Source organism: Perissodus microlepis, chromosome 19 (assembly GCF_051167445.1).
Source record: "Perissodus microlepis isolate ML-2025 ecotype Zambia chromosome 19, ASM5116744v1, whole genome shotgun sequence".
Classification (NCBI taxonomy): domain Eukaryota; kingdom Metazoa; phylum Chordata; class Actinopteri; order Cichliformes; family Cichlidae; genus Perissodus; species Perissodus microlepis.
The window spans coordinates 17,840,747-17,865,346 of record NC_140479.1 but is presented as its reverse complement, the minus strand read 5'-3'; the positions used below and the strand labels follow the sequence as shown (position 1 = coordinate 17,865,346).

The 24,600-nt window shown below is 40.0% G+C and overlaps 1 protein-coding gene across 8 annotated transcripts in view; it reads right to left on the bottom strand.

The window, feature by feature from the left end:
- Positions 1-2: 2 nt before the first annotated feature.
- Positions 3-24,600, bottom strand: part of LOC146365801 (traf2 and NCK-interacting protein kinase-like) — a 55,333-nt gene continuing 30,735 nt past the window's right edge. The window contains exons 8-35 of one of the 8 annotated variants that reach the window (XM_084915605.1): positions 24,471-24,525; positions 23,921-23,999; positions 23,616-23,791; positions 21,927-21,993; positions 21,617-21,815; positions 19,846-19,962; positions 18,577-18,663; positions 17,359-17,571; positions 16,480-17,019; positions 13,406-13,570; positions 12,986-13,252; positions 12,541-12,647; positions 12,282-12,397; positions 11,620-11,717; positions 10,516-10,584; positions 9,452-9,549; positions 9,209-9,311; positions 8,917-9,066; positions 8,716-8,812; positions 8,056-8,226; positions 7,805-7,948; positions 7,407-7,541; positions 7,033-7,133; positions 6,653-6,802; positions 5,856-5,873; positions 4,816-4,975; positions 3,563-3,702; positions 3-2,836 (exon numbers count right to left, since the gene is read on the bottom strand). In XM_084915605.1, the coding sequence (XP_084771731.1) occupies positions 2,753-2,836; positions 3,563-3,702; positions 4,816-4,975; positions 5,856-5,873; positions 6,653-6,802; positions 7,033-7,133; positions 7,407-7,541; positions 7,805-7,948; positions 8,056-8,226; positions 8,716-8,812; positions 8,917-9,066; positions 9,209-9,311; positions 9,452-9,549; positions 10,516-10,584; positions 11,620-11,717; positions 12,282-12,397; positions 12,541-12,647; positions 12,986-13,252; positions 13,406-13,570; positions 16,480-17,019; positions 17,359-17,571; positions 18,577-18,663; positions 19,846-19,962; positions 21,617-21,815; positions 21,927-21,993; positions 23,616-23,791; positions 23,921-23,999; positions 24,471-24,525 (3,906 nt within the window). In that variant the 3' untranslated portion in view covers positions 3-2,752. The remainder of the gene's footprint in view (positions 2,837-3,562; positions 3,703-4,815; positions 4,976-5,855; positions 5,874-6,652; positions 6,803-7,032; positions 7,134-7,406; positions 7,542-7,804; positions 7,949-8,055; positions 8,227-8,715; positions 8,813-8,916; positions 9,067-9,208; positions 9,312-9,451; positions 9,550-10,515; positions 10,585-11,619; positions 11,718-12,281; positions 12,398-12,540; positions 12,648-12,985; positions 13,253-13,405; positions 13,571-16,479; positions 17,020-17,358; positions 17,572-18,576; positions 18,664-19,845; positions 19,963-21,616; positions 21,816-21,926; positions 21,994-23,615; positions 23,792-23,920; positions 24,000-24,470; positions 24,526-24,600) is intronic. The other 7 variants (XM_084915607.1, XM_084915606.1, XM_084915609.1 and 4 more) reach the window with 7 other exon arrangements.

Sequence of the window (24,600 nt, the reverse complement as noted above, 5' to 3'; positions counted from 1 at the left end):
AGTAATGCTAGTTTCATTTATTTCTCTCTTACAGCATCTCTTTTACAAAACAAATAAATCCCAAAACAGGACATTAGTAATGCTCTTTTAAAATAAAGAAAACAAGAATTAAATTGAATAAAGAATAAAGTGGTTTCGTCTTTGAAAGGAGAAACCTCAGTGTAATGACAGTCAGCATTTTCCAATGAGGGGAGCGAATTAAATGATTAACAAATACCTCAATAATGCCCCATTCCCACATGATCATTAATCAGACACAGAAATGCATGTGTGCACACATACACACACATGGAAGACAGTGGTTTCTGCAGCTAAGCTCTTTATTGCTATAATGTTAGAGCCTGCTCCCCCTAACAGAGATCAGTAACCCTAAGTTACAGGTGCACAGTAACGGCTACTACTGTATATGGATGTGTAAAAATCCTTGAAAATACAACAGAAAACATTCAACAATTTAACAGAAAATAAGAACTTCAATCAGAGGATCATTACATTGAGAAACATGTTCATTTTTTGTGAACCAGAGAACCAATTTACTGAGAAATCTAAGAGCAAAGTTATTACAAAACAGGAGTCCATCTTTTTAAGCTCTGACTTTAAATTTAAACCATCACCAGGACTATTATATGTGGCAGGTGTGCCAGCTGGTTGCATTTAGGTTAAAGGTGTGAGTTTTAGGTCTTTAGTGGTTTTAATTTACTGCTCATGCAAAGTCTTCATATTTTCATAGTTACAGTAACTGAGTTCTACATGAGCTTCCCGAAGCTTGTCTCCAGGTGGTGGGATGATGACGGTTTTAATGTAAAGCCAAAATCGCCTCAATTTTGACAAGTAAAATCAATTTCATAATTTTGATGATTGAGCTGTGCAAAGTATTTGGACATATATGGCAAAGTTTTGTCATAATTAGTTGCTCCTTTCAAAGAATAATCAAACTCTTAAATTTGTTAATGTACATCTCCATAAGTGGAGAAAAATAACATCGCCAGTGAGTTACGTTAGATAATAACCTTCACAGAGATTAAAAAAAAACAACCAAAAACAAACCTGTAATGTAACCATATCGGCCAAAAAAAAGCAGTAATCTTTTGGCCTCTGATTAAGTTTTGCTTACATCATGCTAGGCACTGTACAAACAGTTAGGAGCCAAAAATCAGAAGAACCAACCAAGAAGGAGCATGATTCAAGACGACCCCACAGTTGTTAACAACGAGTGCTTTCACATGCACACAGTATTTGGGATAGTAGCTCATATCCTGTTGAGGCTATGAGCTCTTTATATGCATTGTCATATTTCTGCAGCTAAGCGGCTGTAAGAGTGAACAGCCAAGACACTACTGTGTTCATGGAAACACACAAAACACCCCCCTCCCCCCCAAAAATCAGCCATTAATATTGCCTATTTTAAACGTATGGTGTTCAGACACCAACTCATAAACTTCATACTACGAAGATAAAAATTATAAATCTGCATGTAAACACACTCAGTGTTGCTTTGATCAGATTAAGGTAAGTTTACACACAAAGACATGAATTACTTTATTCTCGCCGGACATTGATTTCAATGTCCAACTTTGATTCACACACAAATTCACACACACGCATACGTACACACTAAAATACACTCCTGATTTCAGAGACACAGATGTGCTGTACATTTCATCAAATTTCAAAGACTGTCTGACTCAAAACTGTCCCACAGAAAAATAAAAGAACAGAAATAAACAAAACAAAAAAAACCCCACTCCCATTGCTCGTTTAATATTACAGTATATCTGATGCAGCACCTTCAGAGTTTAAAGATGTAAAAGTGAAGAGATCATCATCACGATGTTGGCGGAAAGGGGTGAGGAAGGAAAGGAAAGGAAAACAAAGAAGGGATAAGGACAGGATGGACCAGTGATTTCATTTTAAAGGGACACAGATATCATCTTTGCATACTGTTAAGACCCACCTGACGGCAGAATGTCTCACCGCATCTCTATCGGTGGCGTGCGATCGAACGTTAAACCACAACTCGGTTTTCTCAGAAACCAAAAGATAGTGAGGGGAGGAAGTGGAGGAGGAAGGGAGTGTCAAAGGAGAAAGAAAATCAATCAGGCTGTCTGCTTTCATCGCTGACATTCAAAGAGGATTTGTCATCTCTCAGCTGCTCTCCCTGCACCGTTCTATTAGAAGTATATTTAAATTTAGATTAAATTGTATTCATATATTGCTTCTCCAATCTCTGAGGTGTAGTAGTATTCCACACACAGTGGGTAGGAAGTAAAGAAATTGATGAATATGGGTCTCAAAGGACTGAAAATGAGTTTGAGCTACCAAGATGGACAGGAGTGAAAGGAGGGGGGTTAAGAAAGGTCAAAAGTGTATTTCTACATTTGTCAAACACTTGGATGCACTGGTCAGTTTTGAGGGAATAAAGACAAAAATTGAGCTACATAAAAAGAAGAGTTGCAGAGAAACAGGGAAGAAGAGATTGTTTGGAAAGTCGGTGGCACCAGTTTGCCAGTCAGCTGGATGGCTTCTGAATGACCCGGTTTAATCTAGAATAACTTCTGTCTTTATTTAGAATTGTTTTTTTTTCCACTAAAATAACTTCTTTTTCTCTCTCTCTACACTTTGTTAGCCTCTCCAGTGTTGCAACAGTTCATTTGTGGCATCTCGGTGAGTCGGGTTCACTTGTGAGATGTGTGGTGGGTCAAGGTCGGCTGCCACCAATGGGAGAGTGAGGCAGAGTGAGTAAGGGGAGACATCACCAGTTCATCATAGAGTTTCTGTTGAGCGTCATGAAGAAAACTTGGCTGCTACCTCCTGAGCGCACAGATGCAAAGAATACCTGGATAAAAAAAACATGAAAAGCATGTGTTCTCTGTGAACATTATTTTACAACAGCCAAAAAGCACAATTATTATTAGCAATGATGCAATTGAATTTACTTTTATCAAATAATATGTTAAGTGTACTCGAGACATCACCACCTACAAACTGTGACATATGTATAGGTATGTCCAACCTGGATCTAAAACTCTTTTTCACTAGAAGGGACCACATCCTGACTTAGGCTAGGCTACATTTATCGAAAGATAAGCATATATCCATATAGCCTGAAGAAGGCATTAATGAGGACTGGCAGCAGCTCCTGGGCTGAGCAGATCCACAGTACTAATGAGAAGTGTGGGAAATGAGAAAGGAGAAGGAGATAATAAACTGCCTGGAGTGCAGGGAGGCATATATAAACCATGGGACTGAAAGGGGAGTGAGATATGGTCCCACTCTTGAAATACAGCAGTATTATTCCCAAAATGCTAAAATTACGCGTGGCAGTTCATTCAAACTTTGTTGTTTGGTTATGTTTCGGGTGCACTGTATAATAAACTTAGTTCTTAGAATTCATGTTTTAAAAGCTTTCATATGCAAATGTGGGCTCTGCTCTATCCATACAGAAAAGCACTGCAACCGCAAAACACTCGAGATAGGTCAAAACTAGAGCAAGTAATGTTAGGTAATTTTACAGTATGTGACTAGTGCCACACTAGTCCAAAGCAGTAAGTCAGCATATTACCTTGTCATTCCGCTCACACAGGAATTTTAGTCTCTGGGCTCTCTTGTGCATAAAAACTCCATCCAGGTGACCCGTTTCTACAGAACGGATCTCTATGGCTTTCTCACCCCAGCCCATAATCTGATTAGAATGAATATAGGCTGAAAAAGAGAAAAACATTTAAAAAAAAATGTAAAACAGTGTATAATCAGATTTACATACAGTTCATTTCCTTGTATATATAAAAACTCAACAGACCACAGTGTAGAAAGACTTTATAACTTTATTACTCACATATTTTCTTTTCTTGAAAACTTAACTAGCAAGTTATGCAGTGATGCAATGTTTTACATGTGCTGACCTATTCTTTGTACTTTTTCCACACTGCACAGAAGTAAGAGGTCAGAGCTGACTATTGAGCAGTTCAACTGAAATAAAATATATTTCATGAACAATTCCTCGCCAACATGGCAGTTCTTAAACCTTGCCAGTTGAGCTCACGGGACAGATTTTAATAATCCAGGTAGAACTAGCATTATTGTACTAATGTAACACTACTAGCCACCCCATGATAATACTTTCTACAACACAAGAAAGAAACAGTATTTTTAGAGTCTTTTCTGGAGTTCTCAAACATACAGATGCATGGCAAACACAGCAAGCAACATTAAGTGTCTTATTAGTGTTCTGGGACACCACATACTGTCACAACAGTTTCAATGGGCCTTGACATCAATTCTCCAAGTGGGAAGGAGCATCATGTGGAATATAGGGATGGAACAACTAGCTTGCAAAAATATATATCATCCTTTTGTGTTCAGATGATGGTGGTTAAGAGCTATGTTAAACCGCATAGGTCTACTCAAAACTCAGAACACGTTTGCATTGGTTTACAGTGGACCTGCCTACTATTACAATTTAACGCAAACCATATCAGTGAACTGCTTCACTATAAGAGCTAGTGGTTTCTATTCATGATTCCTCATTTTTGACAGCCTCTTTCATGGTTGTACTAACGAGTTTTAATGTTTTTAGCACAGTTCTGAGAGACCTCATATCGCAACACACACACGCATGCACACACATGTAGGAGCTGAAATGCATATTAATATTTCTTTACTTCATATTTTGCTAATTTAATTTAGATCTTTGATCTGGCTATTTCTCTGTGCTGCTTTAAGGTCTGGACTGAATTACTCTATAATTACATAAATTTTAACAGAAATCTATTTTAATCAAAAGCATTAATAAATCCATATGTAGGTGGGGCTTACCAACAGAGGTAGGCATCTCTCCCCACTGTAGCACCACGTCCTTGGTGATTCGACCATAGGTATTGACATAGACACCCTCGTCCTCGTAACACAGCAGCATCTCCATTCCATCAGTCTTTGGCAGCACCACGATGGCATGGGGTGTCACCTGGCTCTGGATCTAATACAGATAAACACACGCAAGCATTTCAGAGGGTTTAATCAAATCTGTCAACTTTAATCATAATCTACATTAGATTAAAATATTATAGAGCTTTCATCACTAGAATTTAAGCTGTGGACTGGCGTGGGTTTATTTTTCTTTTCTTTTTTTTTTTTTGGGGGGGGAGGGGGGGGGGGGGGGGGTATTGGACTATATTCTATAATCCTCAAACAACCTGCCCAAGTATCTGGAGCCTCAGACCATCAAAGTCTTTGGTTTGCTTGAACCTGTATACTTTCCATTTGTGGTGCCTCAGAATAAGTGTTGTTACTTGTGTCAGCATGCTATTTCATGGTAGTTACCTGAAAGCAGTTTGTGGCAGCCAGATGAACTCTAAGACAACAATTCAGGAGAAAGGCAAGCAGTGAAAAAACTCATCTTACCCCCACAGGAATATGCACATACATTTACAAAGGCACTCAAAACACAAACTAGCTTTCATGTATTAATGAATTCAATTACTGTACACAAGCTATCAAATTGTGGTGGTACTGATCTGTGAAAGTCAAGTGCATACCATCAGGTATGCACTAAACCTGACTGCAATACAGTCAATGGAACCGCTGTTTGACTGTAATACAAATTATTTTCTTGCATGTCAGCTTTTTTATTTTTTAAGTTTAAATTTTGTGTTTTTGTTCTTGTTGGAAGTAAGTACATGTTTCGAGAGCCTTGTGCTGTCTGCTGTGGGTAAGACAAATTTGTTCACCAGTTTCTGGTTATCTAATATCTACACTAGTGAACTGCATATAGGCACATGTAGCTGCTGTGTATCCACTACAGGGTTTTTACTAAAGAACTATTGATCTAATCTAAAAGGTGGATAGCAGGATGTCACCTTCATCTGTTTGGCACACTGGAGGAGGAAGTTGTCAGGGAAGGAGAGAAAAAAGAAGCATGGGTGAAAGGTGGAAACAGCAAAACATGCCAGTGATTAAGAATATTCGGGTATTTATCCCCATGTACAGTATGCATTACTGCACGGTACAACAGCTCAAGAATAACATGTCTCATCTGTGGTTCATCATGTCTACTAAAATATTGCCAAGAAGTTAAGATTTGGGCTGAACTGTCTTTGACCTGGATTTGCATTAAAGCATGAGATTTGCATCCACTATGGAACAAACTAATCTGCATGCAAGAACCAGATTTAATTTTTCACTCAAGCATACAAGAGGAAAATTAGTGACTGTCTCCCAACCTTCAAAGAGTGGAGTGGTTAAAATGAATAAGCTGATTTTTGATAGCAATTCTAAAGTCACATTTGGAAGTAGGTGTTCCTTCTTTATGCTCTGTAATAAAAGCAAGCAGTTTACATGAACAACCTGATTTCTTAACAAAGATAATCCAAGTACTATACACCAAGTGAAGCAAACTACAAAAAATGATAAACTGATGCATATATGTCTTTTATTCCATGACATTCAATCATCCAAGTAAATTGTTTCTCACGAAAGATCAAACAGAACAAAAATGAGTCAACCCTCATGAAACAACGGATGTGTCAGCGTTGGCTCGAGCGGCAATAAGCAGGTAACGGCTGAAAAAACTTATGAGTGAGATGTGGATGGTTACAGAAAGAGTCCCATTAATAAAACATGTTTAGACATATTTAGAAAGTAGTCTTGTACTTACATGTGAGGGAATGTATATGTCGTAAGGGTTGCCTGAGTCCACATCAATGACATGGAAGCCCACGCTGGAGCCATAGATGACCTTTAACCTCTGACCTTCTTCTACCGTCAGGTCAACCAGCTGGGGACGATGCTGTAGGTCTGTAAATGACTGAAAGAGAATGACACATAGTCAAGGGAGGCGTGATCAAAGAAACAGAAATAAAATCATAAAGTCAATCCATGAAACTGTAATTTACAAGGCCAGCAGTCATATATAGTATATATAAACTTCATATAAATTTATACACATGCTGTGCACGCAGTAGACATGCATTCTACTTATGCGTGTGTCCAGTATTTTTTTGAGCACTGATGTCATTTCAGTTTTTACTTCTTTACCTTAAAGGCCATGAACTTGTGGTAGGGTTTTGGAGCCCAGGCATAGATTTCCACGGAATTTTTCAGAGCAATCACCAGGAACTTGATCCTCTCATATTTGACTGCAAACATGACAAAGACACATTTAAGACAACAAGAAATTAGAAGTGGCCTTACATTGGCCCAGTGTATATAATGAACACTCAGTTTTATTTATTTAGTACCAAGGAACTCTTTATTTAGGTTCGTGCTCCCACAGCATTTGCTGGTTGGGATTTCTTAAGAGACTTATGTTGTGCGGTTTATAAATTTCACAACAGGTTAGGTAATACCACTTTAACTACAATGGCCCTTCAAATTAAACTTTATTTGTATTCATACAAACAGACACTTACCAACTTTATAATGCACACAGCCTTCCAGTTCTCCTACGGTAATCCAACCCTGCTTTTTCTCTACTTCTGGGTCGTTATGTAATATTCTGTTCCTCAGCCAGGATAAATAGTAGACACGCAACTTATTCTTTTTCCCTGTGAAGGTAGGGGTAAACAGGAAAATGAAATCGATCAAATTAGTATTAAAATGATAATAATCAAATTTTTTGTAAAACTAAAAATAAATTGATGAAAGATTCAAAAACAAATAACCTCTTGCTGTAAAAATGAGATAAAAAGCTTCTTACGAAACAGATTTTGTCAACATGTCTTTTACTACCTTAATGTCTGTTACAGAAAGTGTAACTTAAGGTACAGGTATGAGTGTGTTGTGCATACTGTATGCATATTAAACCTACCAGATATGGTGACCAACACATTGAGGCCCTCTAGTACATCCATCTGTAGGAAACGCCTTCTGGTGATCAGGTTATAAACTTTTCCCTGTCCACTTCGGTCGAGCAGCATGAGACCATTTTCTGTCCCCACTAGTAGATTCACACCTAAACGTGTACGGATAAGAGTTGGAGTCAGAGAAAAGCAAACAAAAGCACACAAATAGAATATTTTGCTTTCTGTAGTGGGTAAGATAAAGGCTACACCGTCCTACCCCAGAGCGCAGCACAAAGGATCTCGGAGTTAAAGCGTTTCTTGTATTTGCGGATCTCTGGCGTGTCACTGTGGGGTCTGATGTTGGTGGGGTTGACATTTACCACAGAGATCTTCCTGGCTTCATTTAGTCGCGCCTGCTCCTGCCTCAGCAGCTCATTGGCAAACATGGCTGCCAAGACAAAGACGAACAAAGACAGAAGGGAATATGTGATTGGTATTTTGGCATCAATGATGACAGGTAAGAAATGCCTTTTTCCACTAACAGCTCATTTCAAAGACGGAGTTTACTGACTGACATTTAATTAAAACTCTACACCAGGGGTGTCAAACTCAAATACACAGTGGGCCAAAATTCAAAACTGGAACAAAGTCGCGGGCTAACGTTAATATTTATTGAAATATATTTATTCCTCCAGATATAAGAATGAATCTTTTCTTATGGACTCAAACACATTTTGCTGAAAAACTGAATATGGAACAAGCAAAGCTTAATACTAAACTTATATATATATAGATAGATATATAAGCTGTATAATACCAGTAGGCCAGCTCTAATGGTCATTTGGTATGGCTTCGCGGGGCAAATGTAATTAGGCTGCAGGCCAAATTTGGCCCGCGGGCCAGAGTTTGACACCTGTGCTCTACACTATCCCACTACCTGCTGCTGAGTTCTCATTGTCATCACTTGGGGAGGTCTGATAGACCCGTGGATCAACGAATGGAGTAAATGATGCTTTGGACCCACCAACACCAAACTGTAAGACACAAAACAATCAGTAAGTCCAACAATAGTCTACCTAGTGTGACATAAACACACAGGAATCATTGTTAAAGTGAGCAATTTGTGCCCGTATCTCACCTCAGCCATGTCGCTGAGCTCCTGCAGGGCTGTGGTGGGCGTCGCTGACGGGGAGTTGCTCTGTTGCACCAGGTCAGGGAGGTTACCATGGTTACCATGATTTCCAAACCCATTACTCTCACTATGACCTCCTCTCCTCCTCTCCTCTGCCTGTGTGACAAATAAAGACATATAAATATCAAGAGAAGTTAGGAGAACAGAAAGATGAGCACAAAAGAATATATTGCTCTACAGCAATAACAGTTTTGTAAGTGTGTAAGCATGTTTGAGTGTGTGCATGCATATTCGTCACCTCTCTCATTACTAGAGTACTGTCCTTCGAGCTGTTATAGGCATCTCCCAGAGAGTCTTCTGTCAACCCTCCATATGACTCTCCACTACTCTGTACTGCTGGCCTGCAAGAAAAATACAGAGACTTAAATATTTACATTTAAAATTAAACCAACTACTATGCTACTGGCATTGTGCTAATCCCAAACCTACGAACACAAGTATGTCGGAGCAAAAGAGAGGAAACATGAAGGCGAAAACGTACATTATGCGGGGAATATCGCTCACAGCAACAGTTCCATCTGTCTCCCCATCTTCATCGCTGCTCTCTGATTCTTCACTGGAAGACGAGTAGTCTGTCACCTGTGTCAATGAACAAGACGTAAAGAGAAAAATTTACTTTCGAACCACTGAGAAGCAACACTGATAAGAGAAGATTTACGGTTGTATCTGATTCCCTCTAGAAGTCATTTAGACTGCACCAGATATATACGGTTTGGTTTATATTGTGCGATCAGTAAAGAATGTGGGAAAGAGAACACAGATCTTTCATGCTGTTCTGCTAATGTGCAGTTGGTGGCACTATTGCACAAATGCATCATCAATTTTGGCAACAACAGCAAAAATGAAATAGACTGCAAAATAGCAGATATGGATGCAAGTGTGGTAGTGGGGTATGGTTTCTGCTCAGCCGTGTAAAGAGAAGTGGGGCAGAGTGGTGCAGTCAGCAGTGTCAGTGAAGGCTGAAGAAAGTCATTATAGGTCAGTTATTATTATAAGTTGTTTTGCCTAGCAAGATCTTTTTTCCCCTTTTTTAATAGAAACAAATTAAGGATTTTTGTGAAGAACAAATTGCACTGCAAACACAATTGTTAGATCTCATAGATACACATATTCTGTTCTTTTTAATATATATAAAAACATTTTTAACACAAAATAACAGTCACTTTTAAGTTAGGTTGAACCTAAAAAAATGTTAAGCCATTCAAACAACTTGTAACTTTACGATTAACCTGAGATTACTATAAATAAGCAAAAATATATTTAAAGCAATGTTTCTTTTAGGCTGAATCCCATCGGCTAATTACATTTTAAAATTGTATTGTAGCAGTGGTCAGAGATATCTAACATGACAGAGTCTAATTTAAATTTTTACTGTTTAATAACGAACGAGAACTTTGTTTTGCCCGTTATCTCTACATGAAGATTTGTCACTACCATTCTACCTGATTAACGTCACAACATAAACAGGCTTTTAGCTTTGTCTATTTTCCATCCTCAACTTTTTATTTATGTTTGAATTTAGAGAATTTACAGTTGTCATTTTACCTTCACTGGAGGTCTGCTTCCCTCCTCTACCCTTAGTTCTCTGAGTTCCTTAGCTAATGCACTTAAGTCCTGTGAACAAAGGACAAAAGAGGAGAGAAAAAGTGATTTCATTCAGTCTCAGAACCTCAAGACTGAGAGACCAAATCACACACAAAGGGCAAAGGAAACGGAGAGGGTCAAAGATTCAGACAAATAATGACCATCAAGACTAAAGGCCAACTTAATTGTTGTCACATAGCAATCCGAGCCTGTACACAAGAGCCATGGAACAAGAGTGCTGATCTGGCAGTACACTTTTGAAAAATCTTAACAGTTAAATTCTAACTTTCAACATGAGGATTGATCAAAATCAGCACTTTCATTCACTCACAAGCAAGTATGACCCTTGAGAACACAAGTCATAAGAACAGAGAAAGACATATAATCAAGCTTTATAAACTACTGGAGTGCAGAATTACTCCACTCTACCAATCGCCCCCATGCCAACTGGCCCATGGTTCCTCCCCTCCCTCGCCTCCCCATCACCCAAGCCGATAGATCAGACCAAATCATGCAGACAGGGGGAGGATTATTACACACGGTGCGCTTACCAGCTCCTCCTGACCAGTAACCGTGACAATGGAGAAACAGGAAAAGAGATTCAAAGACTGTTCAGGTGCTTTGCAGTACACATATATTCACACACGCCCCCACCCAACACATGCAAACCCACACAGGCACGCATCCAAATATACACTCTCTCAGGTATGTGTGTAGAAGCACACATGCACTGCTATTGCCATTACACCCTGATATGTCAGCGTAAAAAGGAAACATCATCTTCTTGTGAAACCCACTAACTCCATCATGCCAGGGGAAGAAAAGGGCCTCTGAAGATCAAAGGAAAACCAGAATAAAGGAAACGGGAGGGGGGGGCGCAATATTCACTAACCTCATCTATGGCTTTCTTATAGCTCTGAAGAATAGAAGAAGAAAGAGATGGGAAGAGAAAGAAAGATCAAGTGAATAGTAGAAAAAGAGAGGAGGAGGCCTGTAAAAGATTCCCAGAGAGGAGATGCCTGTGACAGAAAGAGGTTCTTTGTGTGTCTGTGTTGTTTGACTCACGGCAGGTCTGCTGGGTCTTGTTGATTCACGTCCCTCCTCCTGCTTGAGCTTTGCTTCTTGATTGGCTCCTAGAGGGGATCCCTCCTGCTTGCTTTGACCTACCAAAACAAAAAATGGTGATTAAAAGAAAATTAGCAGTTTAACTCAAATCTAGATATTAATTTACTGCGAAACTCGTTCATTAGAAATTTTTTTATTTTTCTCCATCTGTATTTATTCCATCTTTAAGACTGTTTGCTGTCAACAGAGTTGAAAAATAAATCCAACTAATATCAAGGTACTTCAACCTTTCTATGTGTTTGTCAGAGGGAAATCCATGCATATCTTAGATATCCCTCTGGCCTGTTGTTTGACACCTCGCTCTGCGCTTCTCTCTATCTCCCTCTCTCATTTCCTCTCTTCAACCTCTCCAGAGGCCCAGAGTAACAGGGCACATCAGACAGGTTGATCGGTGCAGAACTGCAATGTCCTGCTGATAGACTCGAAATCCATGTCAATGTATGTGGAGGTACGCATACACAGTATGTGTGATCCTCTGCCTACACATTGTTTTTTTTCTGGTTTACTTACAAGCATTCACTTGATGTTGATGTTTGCCAGATTAGGTTTTGTATGTGTCTTATGAGCCTGTATTATGTGTTTAAGAGCTTGAGGTTTTATACCTCTCCTCTCAGCTGAACCCCCCTGAGATGAAGGGGACGAGGAAGATGATGAGTTGGAAGAGGTTCTTTGCAACATAGCGTCCAAAGAGAGTTCAGAGCGCCGCAGGTCAGGGTTGCTGAAAAAGGATGAAAGCAGCCCTTTTAAATACGCAGTATCCTCATACAAAAGTTTTTATTTCTGTTTAAACACACTAAGGAATAACACATGGGAAATGTTACAGAAAGTAATTCAAAATCAGTTTGCTACTTTGCCCTTTACCTTGCCCTTATAAGCTGAGAACCTGTCCGAGGACCCAGACCTACTCCTCCATTAGGAGAGTTTTTCCTGACCAAGGCTGGGGAGATGGAAGTGGTCCGTTGGGGTACCTGGACAAACACAGAAACAAGATAAAACTTTCCTTTTTCTCCTGGAAAAGTGTTCAAAACATGTATCCTCGTCTTTCTAAAGTACACTACCGATCCATGGCAAAGAGGGAAATGGTAAAACACCATGATGTACAGTATAGCATGAATTTTGTCAAGCAGCTGGAGAGGCCAACATTCATTTAAAACAGAATTATTAATAAAATTGCAAGTATACTACACTATGCAATATTTAAACACAGAGTTCAAAAAATGCTGAAACAATAAATAAAAAGCATAAACACAGGTTAATAAAAGACACCAAATATTCTTAGCCTTCATTTCTGATTATGAATCTCAACCTTGGGTGGGATGTCCTCCTCTCTCAGCCAAGCGGTTCTGTCCCGATCCCGATCTCGATCCCTGTCACGATCCCGTTCCTCCCTGCCAGTATTGCGCTGTGGAGGTCCCGGGGTGTCAGAAGTGGGGTCTGAGTTCTGACGAGGCATCTCAGGCCTGGGGGAGCCCACACTCACACTCTCACTGAGAGCTGAGTCTTTCTGGTCCTGCAGAGATTGAGAGCCAGACATGGAGCTAGTGTGGGTTTTCACAGGAACCAGGTGAGCCATCTGTGGGGATAAACGCATTGATGAAGTCAGTTAGAGTTTAACAGTGTGAGTGAAATGGACAAAGGATGGTTAAGGGTGAGGTGGACAACAATATGTGAGAGAAGGCACGAAAGGTGAAAGTGCCTCTTTTTGCGCACGCACACACACACACACCTGTGGTTCGTTGGAACGGTGGATGGGTGGGGTGCGGGCAGGCTGCATGCCCCCGCTGCTGAAGGACTCGGAGCGGGGTGGGAGGGAGGGGTCGGAGATGCGGTTGGACACTTTGTGCTGCAGTGCTGGAGAGCTCTGCCTGTTCAGCTTAGATCGCTCCTCCACCTGAGGCAGGTCACATACGACTGTCACTCACAGTGAAGCACACAACACAACCAGTCACCATGTCTGATCCACAATGGGCATCACCCACACACCCATGCACCTCTACAAGCCACTAGACAATCTTAAACATCACTCTTCTCTGCGGTGACAACAACCGCAATGTAGAAGTGTGCGACTGATGGACTGCTGGATATTACATAAGAAATTTACGAGAGCCTCTCTTTATATTGCACATTGTTTTAATGACATGATAGGACTCTGCGTGACTAAGTGAAGTCTTGTTTTTCAAGTTAAAACCAGTCTTAACCGTCTCTTCTATGCAATAATTACACAGGTGAGCCATGCCAGACTTCCAAAGAAGCCCTTATGAGGGTAAACCAGCAGGCCAGCAATAACACAAAGATTTTGTTTTGCACAAAGAATAGGTTTTTTATTCACAAACAGATTGGGCGTCTGACTAATTTATGTCTCAATTAAGTTGTTTGTGGTGTCATTTCTCCATGTTGAGGAGTAAGAGTGTCTGAATGGCTGTAGTGAAAGTTTAAGTATAGCTTCTAATCTGCTTTATCAGATGCCACATTCAAAACAGAATAAAAGAACCACGTAAGCACAACGCAATGTTGAAGTGTTTGTGTAATTCCAGTCCGTTTCCACTGAACTGTGCTCACGTGTGTCAAAGTAAATACATCTGTGTGTGAAAGGGGCAGGAAGCTCCTCTTGCCAGTGTAATCTGATTATCAGATTATCTGCTGTGCAATAAGAGAATGTTCCAAGGGATAGACCCAGCTGCCAAAATCACACTTTTCCACTCTAAACACTCTACCCATCTGTAGTTTCAGGGTTGAGTGATGGCTCAGCGGTTTCTAGTTTCAACAGCCCCAAGGTAAACAAGAGTGCTTTTCTCTTTAAAAGCTTTCTCTAAATCCACAGGAGCTCACATAATCTAGCAGGATTATTTCAGATTATGACCTGGTTCAAAACAACTATGCGATACCGAGCCATTCCTCAAATCTGTGTTAGGTGCCTGCTACAAGGTCAACTACAACGTTGCAACTTTGACATCTACAGCATCAAACAGCTTTTGTTAGTTCCTTGAATGAAATGCAACTACGGATGATGGAATCAGATTTAGACAAACAGTCTGCAAATAACTGAAAGAAAAACATTCAGTGGTTTAGGCGAAGTACTGCTGAGATCGAAGTTTGATCTGTGGAGTGTAATCAAGGTTAGTATATTGACTAAACAACAAGAAAAGAGAGATTAGAAAAAGATGAAGAAAAACCTTTTGGGTAGTGCATATTTCATTTTTTTGTGTTTGTCATAAGTTTACCACCCAAAAACTCTTTCTATTACAGAGAGAAGAGAATATTGGAGGTTAGCTGTCGGCAATGTTGCATCGACATACAGAAAAAAATACTGTATGAGATGAGGAAGAAGAATAGGTCGCCAGAAAGGCATCTCAGGTTTATTAAAAGGATCCCACCACCACTTGGCCAGCACCCATCACCAGGCTAGGATATGATTTACTGGTTGACTGACCTAACTGGAAGATGAGATGGGTGGGTTTTCCCTGATGCCATTAAATCCGAGATATCTAGAAGTAGGCTCATCACGGTGCACTCTGGGAAACTGGGTGGCAGGGGCATTGAGGGGGCAGGCAGGGGGGAATGAGTGGTCTAGCTAACTAGGCTACTGTATCTACAAAGTGGTATTAAACTATAACTGAACACAGGCACCTCTCCTCTTGATCTCAAGCCCATAAATAATACGAGCTATATAAAATGAGTAATTAAATGTGTTACTAACAGTAAGAAAAATATATATATAAGCTTTATAGGGACAAAAGTGGAAATGTACCTTTTACTGTCTATATGCTTGAGTATGAACATTCTGCATGTATCCAATTGTACCTCTGTCTTTGTGGGAAATTTGGTACTTTTGACTGTTATGTCAAGCAGTGTTTTAGAAATTTATCAAGGTCATATCTGAGCCATAGAAGTAATACAAAAACTTGATATCCTCCTGTAGTTAAAATGAGTAGAGTGGAGCATTTATGTAATCACAAATATAGAAGTACAAGTGTGTGTGTGTGTGTGTGTGTGTGTGTGTGTGTGTGTGTGTGTGTGTGTGTGTGTGTGTGTGTGTGTGTGTGGTCTTATATACATGTGCTGGAGCAGAGTCTAGCACTCTGTTGCTCCAACAGACCTGTCGATCTGGGATTGGGATCCAAAGGGAGAGCCTTGTGGAGAGCAGTGAGGTGAACTGTTAGGAAATGACGTTTGGTTAGGCAAGACTAAGGTGGGGTAATAAGGAGATTCTGTGTTGAACCCAGGGCTCTCAGGAGAGAATGGAGGAGAGAATAAACTGCTGGATGGCGATACTGGGGATGTGGACGGCGACACTGAGGATGTGGGGGATTGTGTGCGGAAAATTTGAGAAGAGTTGCGAGGAGAAAGGCACAACCAAGGGGGTGGAGAGTTTGAACTCATTGAAATAATATTATTCATGCTTCTTTTTAGTAACCCTGCAGGGGCAGAAGCACTAAGATCACACATAGAGGAACTACCTCTAATTGCATGTTGCCTCCATGTCTCAGAGTTCATGCCCCTATCGGAAAGAGGGAAAAATAAGTGATTGTTATCAGGGACTTGGAGAAGATTGCTACTGCTGGGAGCAGGTGAGTAGGAGTTCCTGTGTTTAGATAGGGCAGAACAGAGAGCATTTGCAGGGAAGGACTGAAAGAGTAGGTCAGTTTGGTCAACTGCCTTTGAGTCCAAGTGCATCGTAAGGCTGTCATGGCTCACACTTTGCCTCAACGATTTGTGCCATCCTCCCGGATTATAAAGCTCTATGTCTACATCTATTCTATTGCAGGGTGAGTGTGACCTGCCACGTCGATGGGCACTAACCATTAAGGACACGGGTTTGGAAGGCGTGGGATTCTGGATCTGTCCTGGAGATATCGGATGAGGTCGAGCCTTAAGCTGTGACTCTTGAGACATTAGCTCCTTAATGGTTGGCTGACTTGTGACAGATAGACATCTATCCCTATGCTTCCCATTTTGACTGCTAGGCTCTGGTAGATAACACGAGCTTTGTTTGGGGCTCTTGACAGGACCTTTATTGGGCCCTTGGGCAGCAGACTTACTGTGCTCTGGGACATACCCTGGGCTACGCCCCCTTCGATTGTGTTTCTGAGCTCTAAGTTCTTTGACCTGCTGGCTTATCTCCAGCTTCAACTCTGGATCTAGGGGTTCACCAGGGTCTACTGAAATACATATATGGGGAAGCTGGCTGGAGAGAAGCTGGGGAGAATGAGACAGAGTACGCTTAGGGGCCTGAGGTCTAGATTGGCCGTGAGAGCTAGAAGTTTGAGGCTGGTTGAATGACTGATGATGTCGAAGGCGGGAACGAGGTGGGTTACCATGAGCATGCTGCTGCTTCGGGACCTAGGGGTCACAGTCAGAGGACATTAAGCAACACAGACACACACAAAGCACACTTCACAGCGTAATTATTAAAGAAACAGAATTCATTTTAAAAGGGTGTTTCAATTCAAAAAGCAAAGTTTCTCCACTACTCTCCTCACAAAGTTCCTGCTTCTAGTACAACCTGCTAAATAAGATAACCACAATGCAAGAAGGCAAATGGTTGAGGTTCACTTTAAATACATTATCGACATCAGCATAAAAACATTTAGTACACAGACCTGGTGCTCAGAACCTTTCTTCATGGAAGACAAGCAAGTTCAAAAGACCATGCATATCTTTGCATGTCATGTATATTACCTCTTTAGCCCAGGCAGGCTTGTCGTTAGGATTAACGACATCCTTATAGTGGTAAAGCGGTTTCTTCTCTGCTTGTCTTCCCTCCTGCTGCTGCTGCTGCTGTTGTTGCTGCTGCTGCTGCTGTAAAGACACCAGGTAGGCTCTCTCCTGCTGGAGCTGCCTCTGTAGCCGCTCTGCCTGCCGCTGCTCCTCAATCTGCTTGCGCTTGTACTCCTGAAGAAAGAAAGGTAGAGGGTGAATGGCAAGAAGGAAAGAGATGAGAAACAAAAAAGGAAAATATTTTATACGGGAGCAAAGACATAAAGACAAATTAGCACAAGGGAAAACGGCTGAGGCAGATGAGGTACCAGTAGATATCGACACAAAATTTAGGTCAATAGGTATTACGCAACTTTCAGTGCATCTATAAACTCAGGTAGAAAAACAGCGGATGCGTATTCTAATGATCATTATCCCTCCCTACATGTGCAGAATTTAAGGGTTCAGAATGGCTTGAATAATTTTCAAAATGGGAGGAAAGTCCATACACATTATTTCTCTTTTGATTGTATTTGAAAATACTTTTTGTGTGACACAGTCTTCCACATAGTGTCAGATTTGAGTCATGCATTCACATAACAGACCTGACAAACATACAAAATGACCATTGGATTAACCCAATATGGAACACAAACAGACTTTCTACATATAGCTCTGGCAAAAAACCAAACAAAATCTGCAGGAAAAACAGGGAAGAGGAATGTAAATATTGGAGCGATGGGCACAAGAATAATGACATAGCACAGCACTGGATTTTGGCACTAGGGTCATTTTTGTGGCCTTTGGATCTCAAAAGGTTTCCTTTCAAACTTGGCAGTCTTCAATTTTTAGCTCTAAAGTGCATGAGTGATGCAGTTTACAAATACTAAAAGGAAATACTCTTAAAAAAGAGCAGGGCACTGAGGAAAACAACAGTGTCCTACATTTTCTTTGCATGACATAACAGGGCAGTCAAAACAGAAGTCTTTTTTGTCTGTAAAATCCTTTGAGATCCAGCCAACTAAATGATACTGCACATGCGTTCAGTGATCCGAATCAATTTCAGAGGAAAATGTTTTTGCTCAAATCCGTAGCTAATGGGCCAAAGAATATATATTCCATTCAGGTGCATGCAGTGGGGACAGGGATCACACAGCACAGTTGGGGAGCAGTTGTAGCACGTGGGAGGGCTGTGGTTACCAGCAGTAATGCCTGTTCCTGCAGTAGCTGCTGCTGGAGAATCTCTAACTGCCTCTGTTCCTCTTCCAGCTGTCTACGGATATACTCCTGAGCAGCACGACGGCACAAGGAGATAGAAATAGATTGAGAGAAAAATCTGGAGATCTGAACATTTATATACAGGCAGAGAAGAAAGCTAAAGACAGAAAGGGGGGAACAGAATAGAATAGAGAATATAATCTCCTGTGGTTATTTTCAATAAGGAGAGAAGATAATAATAAAAGATATTATATCCTCAAACAATTTTAATGTGTTACAAAGGGAAAATGAGAAAAAAAAGAGTTTGAAGTTATCTTTTCAAAAGACTTGAGAAGGTTCACAGAGAGGATAAGAGAAAAAGATGTTAAAAGAGAGAAAGAGACAAGTAAGTGGAAAGATACAGAACAATCAAAATGCATGCATCTATAAAAAACTCTAAAAGTGTCCATCCCTATAACGCTGCAAAAATTTCTATGCTGAAAATTCCGCAACAGCTTTCTTTGCATTCTAAAAAAAGGTGCTAAGTAATATCTCATGGGAGGGGCTCTACAATTTTGTTATGTTATATTTATATTTTTGCCACACAATTCTCATTGATTATAATAAAATAAAGTCCTGCAACAATGAAAGGAAAATAACAAGTGGGGAAAAGAAGTATGGATCAGTAAAATAAACACACTGAAGCTGTGGATTTAGAGTTTCCACCAAGGTTTTTGACACCTCTATCCAATGTAACTTTTAGTGCTTTTATGTTCTATACTTTTACTTTTTGAGTTTTTATATCAAAACAATGGTATGAGGCTGATGAAGCTAGAAAAAAATAAATATTAATTTTGACATAACAAATACTGAAGAAAAACAAATCACTGAGGGACAAGCTGTGGATTTAGAGAAAGAAACTCCAGGGATGAGTTTCCACCAAGGCTTTAAGCAACCTCTGTGTAATGTAACAGTGCTTTTAGTTCAGCACTTTTAATTTTGATTTATGACTCAAACATTGAGCTTCTATATATAATTATATAATTTTATATTAGCAAGTAATGAAGCCAGATTAAAAATAAAGATTAATTTAAAACAGCATTACAAATGTACAAATAAAGAAAGAAATGTCCTTTCCTGTTATGTAACTGTATTATACCAATGTGTAATTAGTTTGAGGAATTCTAGGCTAACTCCCAACATCGTGGTTCACATATCTGTTGCATTATATTGTCGCACGACAAATACAAGTTTTGCAGTACAAGTATGGACCTGTTCTCTTTCTGCATGCCTCCTCTCCTCTTCTCTACGGAGCTGCTCCATTTCCTCATAACGTCTTCTCTGTTCCCTCTCTTGCTGTTTCCTCAGCTCACGCTCACGCTGCTGTTGCTGTTGTCAGGAAAGCAGGAACGCACAAAGATTAGGGATCATCACAGTGAACACAAATCAGGAAATCATGTTTGTTTGGCACGCTTTTTTTGGGTACGTGTTACAACTTCTAGGATAATAACACAGGAAATGAGTATACAAACATATGCGGGCTAAAATTCTAACTAATGTGTGTATTTGGTCACGCGTACAAAGACACAGACACCATTGAAGTGGTGGGTTCATGTAAGTTAAGTCTAGTCATGGTGCTTAGAGGTGCATTGGAAGGCAAATCCTTGGGGAAACCCACAGAGAGCATACAGATTATGGGCTAAGGATTTCCTTCTGTAAGCCTGCTCTCTGGAACTAAGAAAGGGACATTGGGGAACAAGCTCTGACTGTGTCTGTGTGTAAGTGTGTGTATAAATGTCATTCTTTCTCTACCAAAATTGTGTTTTGCAAATTTAAATATGTGGAACTAAATATTCTTTCCTATAGATAATAAACTATTTGACAGAGGACACAAACATTATTGAAAATGGTTCAATTAGAAAAGCTATTTACATAGAAGTGATGTTAATTTGTGGTGACTGTTAATTTAGAAAAAATTACCTGAATTTGTCAGATGTATTGCTAATAAGTAAACTAGGTTATTGATGGTAACATGCTTACATATTTTCTGTAGATAAATGTAATTCAGCTGAGGTGGGGCCCAAAGGTTGTAATTAAACCAACTACTCTATTTGCACCACTTACACATAGTTCTATATTCACATTTGATTTAATGAATAGCATTTTTGCCATTTTTGTGTACTCATTCAGTTTGTAGCATAACTTCAAAATTTCAATATTTGCATGCATGCCCCACCAATGCATTCAGTAAAACCGCTCCAAGTGGCACACCCAGAGCCATACTATTTAAACCTGTCACGGCTGATTTCATAAAGCTTGCTCCCAGTGTTGGGAAGAAATATTGTCTTATTATGGTTGAGACATTATATCTGGGTGGAGGCCTTCGCAACATGAAACAAAGATGTCATAGCAAAAGCACTGTTGATAGAGGTCGTTCCCAGATGGGTAACTCCCACAAAAGTTGATAATTGTTCACAATTTGTAAGTATAGCTGTCAAACAGCTAGGCTTGGACTTAACACATCATTGTTCTTTCATCCAGCTAGTGGAGGAGCCATGAAACAAGAGAAGCGTCCATTGAAATAGAAGCCATTAAATATTACGAAGAGACTGGCCTTCAATCATTTTCAGTCCCTGTGAAATCCTGTTTTGGAAAACTTCAGTGATGGTGATGGGTATTGATAGGCATTGATTATTACCATTTATATGCAAATATCCAAACAAGTTTTTGCATTCCGTTTTAGACATTAACTGTGTAATTAAACTGGACACTGACTGTGTAATTAAACTGGACACTGACTAACAGTGTCTGATTAACAGATGTTGCAAAACAAGAACAATTAAAAGCTGACATTCCTTAGACTTTCCAATGAATTTTGGATCGTTTTTTTTTTTTCTTCTTCTTCTTCTTCTTTTTTTGTTGGTTTATGACCTACTATATTTTGTAGTTTAAAATTTTTATGCATGTGTATCTTTGTAGCTTTTGTTGTTTGAAAAGCTACAGTATACTTTTAAAGCTTTGCCTTCACTTCGTTCTCTCTTACTTCTTCCAGTCGCCTCCTCTGCTCCTTTTGCTCTTCGATGCGTTTCTGTCTCTCAGCCAACAGTAAGCGCTTGTGCTCCTCATTCTGCTGTTGCTCCAGCTGTTGCCGCCGTTGGGCCTCTGAACGCTCCTTATTGGCGAGCTGTAGGCGCAGGAAGTCTCGCCTCAGGGTTGACTCCCCGGGGATGTTGATGATGGAGCTGGAAAGGTGGACAGTGAAAAAGCAATAGTTAAAAAGACTAAGTCTATGTTGGGTGAAGTTGGGCAGAACATGTTAATGTTCATATCTGCGCATTTGTAAAAACACTGACCTTGGTTCACAACTGTCTCTGTCTTCATCCTCCTCTTCACTGCCACTATACTCATATTCTGTTTCATCTGGTGGGCAGGGAGATAGAGAGAGGCAAGTAAAAATGAATAAAAAAGAAGCAGCAAAGAGTAAAAACAATAAAACCTTAGTAAGGTAATAAGCAGCACAGAGCAAAGGCACTTCACGTTCTGAATTTTTCACTTTAACTACCTCTGTTCGTAACAAATTGCTCACGTTTTTGCCATTCCCAGATCATTGTCACTTCAAGGCACATTCTCTTAGCCACTGAATAAGAGTATAAATTGTCATTTTACTGTGTGCGGTGGGGTGGAGAACATTAGCTCAGAGCTCCTTCAGTCAAAAAGGGCCTTAAAAAACAGCAGTCATATAAAAGGCCCAGCTCTTCCTCAGACGTATGCACATGGACTGGTCCTCTGAATGTGACAAAGTGACAGCTGGAGAAGTCACAGCCTCTACAATGGCAAGATATTTCGATACATCATCCCGACGTCCGCTCTGCAGTGTGTTGTTTCCTGAAGCGGTTAATGTCGTTCTTTCTGGTGCAGTACTTTATACGAGTGCCAGTCTATCACTCCGACACTCACCAGTGTGTGTTTGTGTCATAATGGAGTTTAATGGAAGTCTGTCACTTTTATTTTCTGCCTTGTTGAAAACCATGAAATCAACGGCATAAGTGAGAATTTGTGCATTTGTCTGAAAGTGTTTAACAGCTCATCCTTAAAGTGAAACATTATTCATAATGTGACTGCGTATCTCTGAGAAAGTATCTCAGTCATACACTAAATCTGTGTGCTTGCTGTTTTTCAGCTGGAAAGATTTAATATGCTTAAATCTTGCTGTTACTGGTCTATATTAGTGGCGGTGTTCATTGTGCTGCAGTCAAATGAGCCTGATTTCTTTTTACTTGCTAGGCATAATAGACATGTAATAAGTCCATGTGAACGCACTATACTGCTGCTTCACATTTCACTTACAACAACTTTGGTCAAAGAAAGATTGCTATTTCCATCTCTAGTAGTTTATTTTTGATACTAATAACTTGAAGCCACCCCACCCTTCCCACATATATGGAAACCAGTAGTGAGACTCGCTTAAGCAGGGCTGTCAGTTTCAACCAACATGTGGTTCACTGCATTTATTAAAATGTAGAATCAGAGGGAGGCCAGGCTGAAAAGCAGCTTGTAGTGGCAAACATGACTGTATCCAGGCTAAAACAAGTTAAATAGTGTGTTATTTAAAAGATTTGCCAATAGGATGATAGGATGTATCAACTAAGCTATCAGTGTATGTGTGCTGGCACTGACTGTTGTCATCAGCTAAGGAACCAAGATGGCGGGTTAAGTCTGATGTTTAGTTACGCCTGAAGTAATGCTACGCTCAATTAAAAATAAAGCAAGATAACCAAATGTTTATTGATCTTAACTACTTGTGCCGAAATATATTTGGAGCATGTGCCAAGAATTACACTTTGAAAATACTAGAAAGCACAGGTGTGTCCAAATGAATAGAAACTACAGCTTGGAGGGATGAGCCACAGTGTGGCATAATTCAGAGAAAACATTTTAATATCCTAGAATGTCACTCCAATTAGTGTAAGCATAACTTTCACTTTGTTGTCTGCATGCAGAATCCAAACATGCACACATCTACAACACAGTTTGTCGCTCACCCCTCTCTCCTCTCTTCTTCTTGGTGCGGTCGATGTGATCCTTCAGCTGGATGCGAATTTGCCTCTCATTGGGCAGGTCCTTGATGAATGGGTGTTTGAGGAGCTGCTCTGTGCTGGGTCTCTGGCTGTGGCTCTTTACTAGACAGCTCTCTATGAATGACTGGAACTTCTTTGACCTGAACACACGTACACACACGTCTCAGCAAAAATGAAAAAAAAAATAACTTTCGCTGTTTCTCTGCTACTGGCACTACTGCTCTGAAGTATCTGCAAACATGAACTGCAATTATGTGAGACACACTCACCACTTCTTTGACTTTAGTCTGGGGGCAGGGTTGCGTGGAATGAGGAAGAGGGCTCTCATTGGATGCATATCACAGAGTGCTAAAGGTTCAAAATAAGAGAGATGCAAATGCTTTTAGGTATTTGTATTAAACATTATCATGGCATAAAGTCAGAGCCAGCATGCTAATAATCTCTCAACTATATCAAAACAAAATTAGGTCCTTTCTGCAGATTGTGATCAGTTATAAACTGTAGCTTGAAAATAAATTATTTTACTGAACCAAAATTAACTGAAGGGTGGATACAAGGCCTATCACCTTAATGATGACAACTGTGTTCAAATACCTCAAAGAGGAAAATAACGCATAACAGACTAAACTCTGGGCAGCTGCCCAACAATGTGACACATCATTTTATATCCACTCCTTTGCCTTCGTTAAAATTTTGACTTAAAATGGGTTGGAATATCCTGGACTGAATAATGATCTGACTCCTGATTACAGTGATCTACTGTGGAAGCACTAAGAAATGATGTGTAACAGAGACATAGGTTATTCTTTGGGTACGTACGTGGTGCTCCTTCAGCCATCTCTATTGCTGTGATTCCCAGTGACCATAAATCACTCTGCAAAAGAAACACAAATAGCACAAGTCATCAAAATCCTTAGTGGGTTTATGAATCTTTAGAGGAAAGGAGATT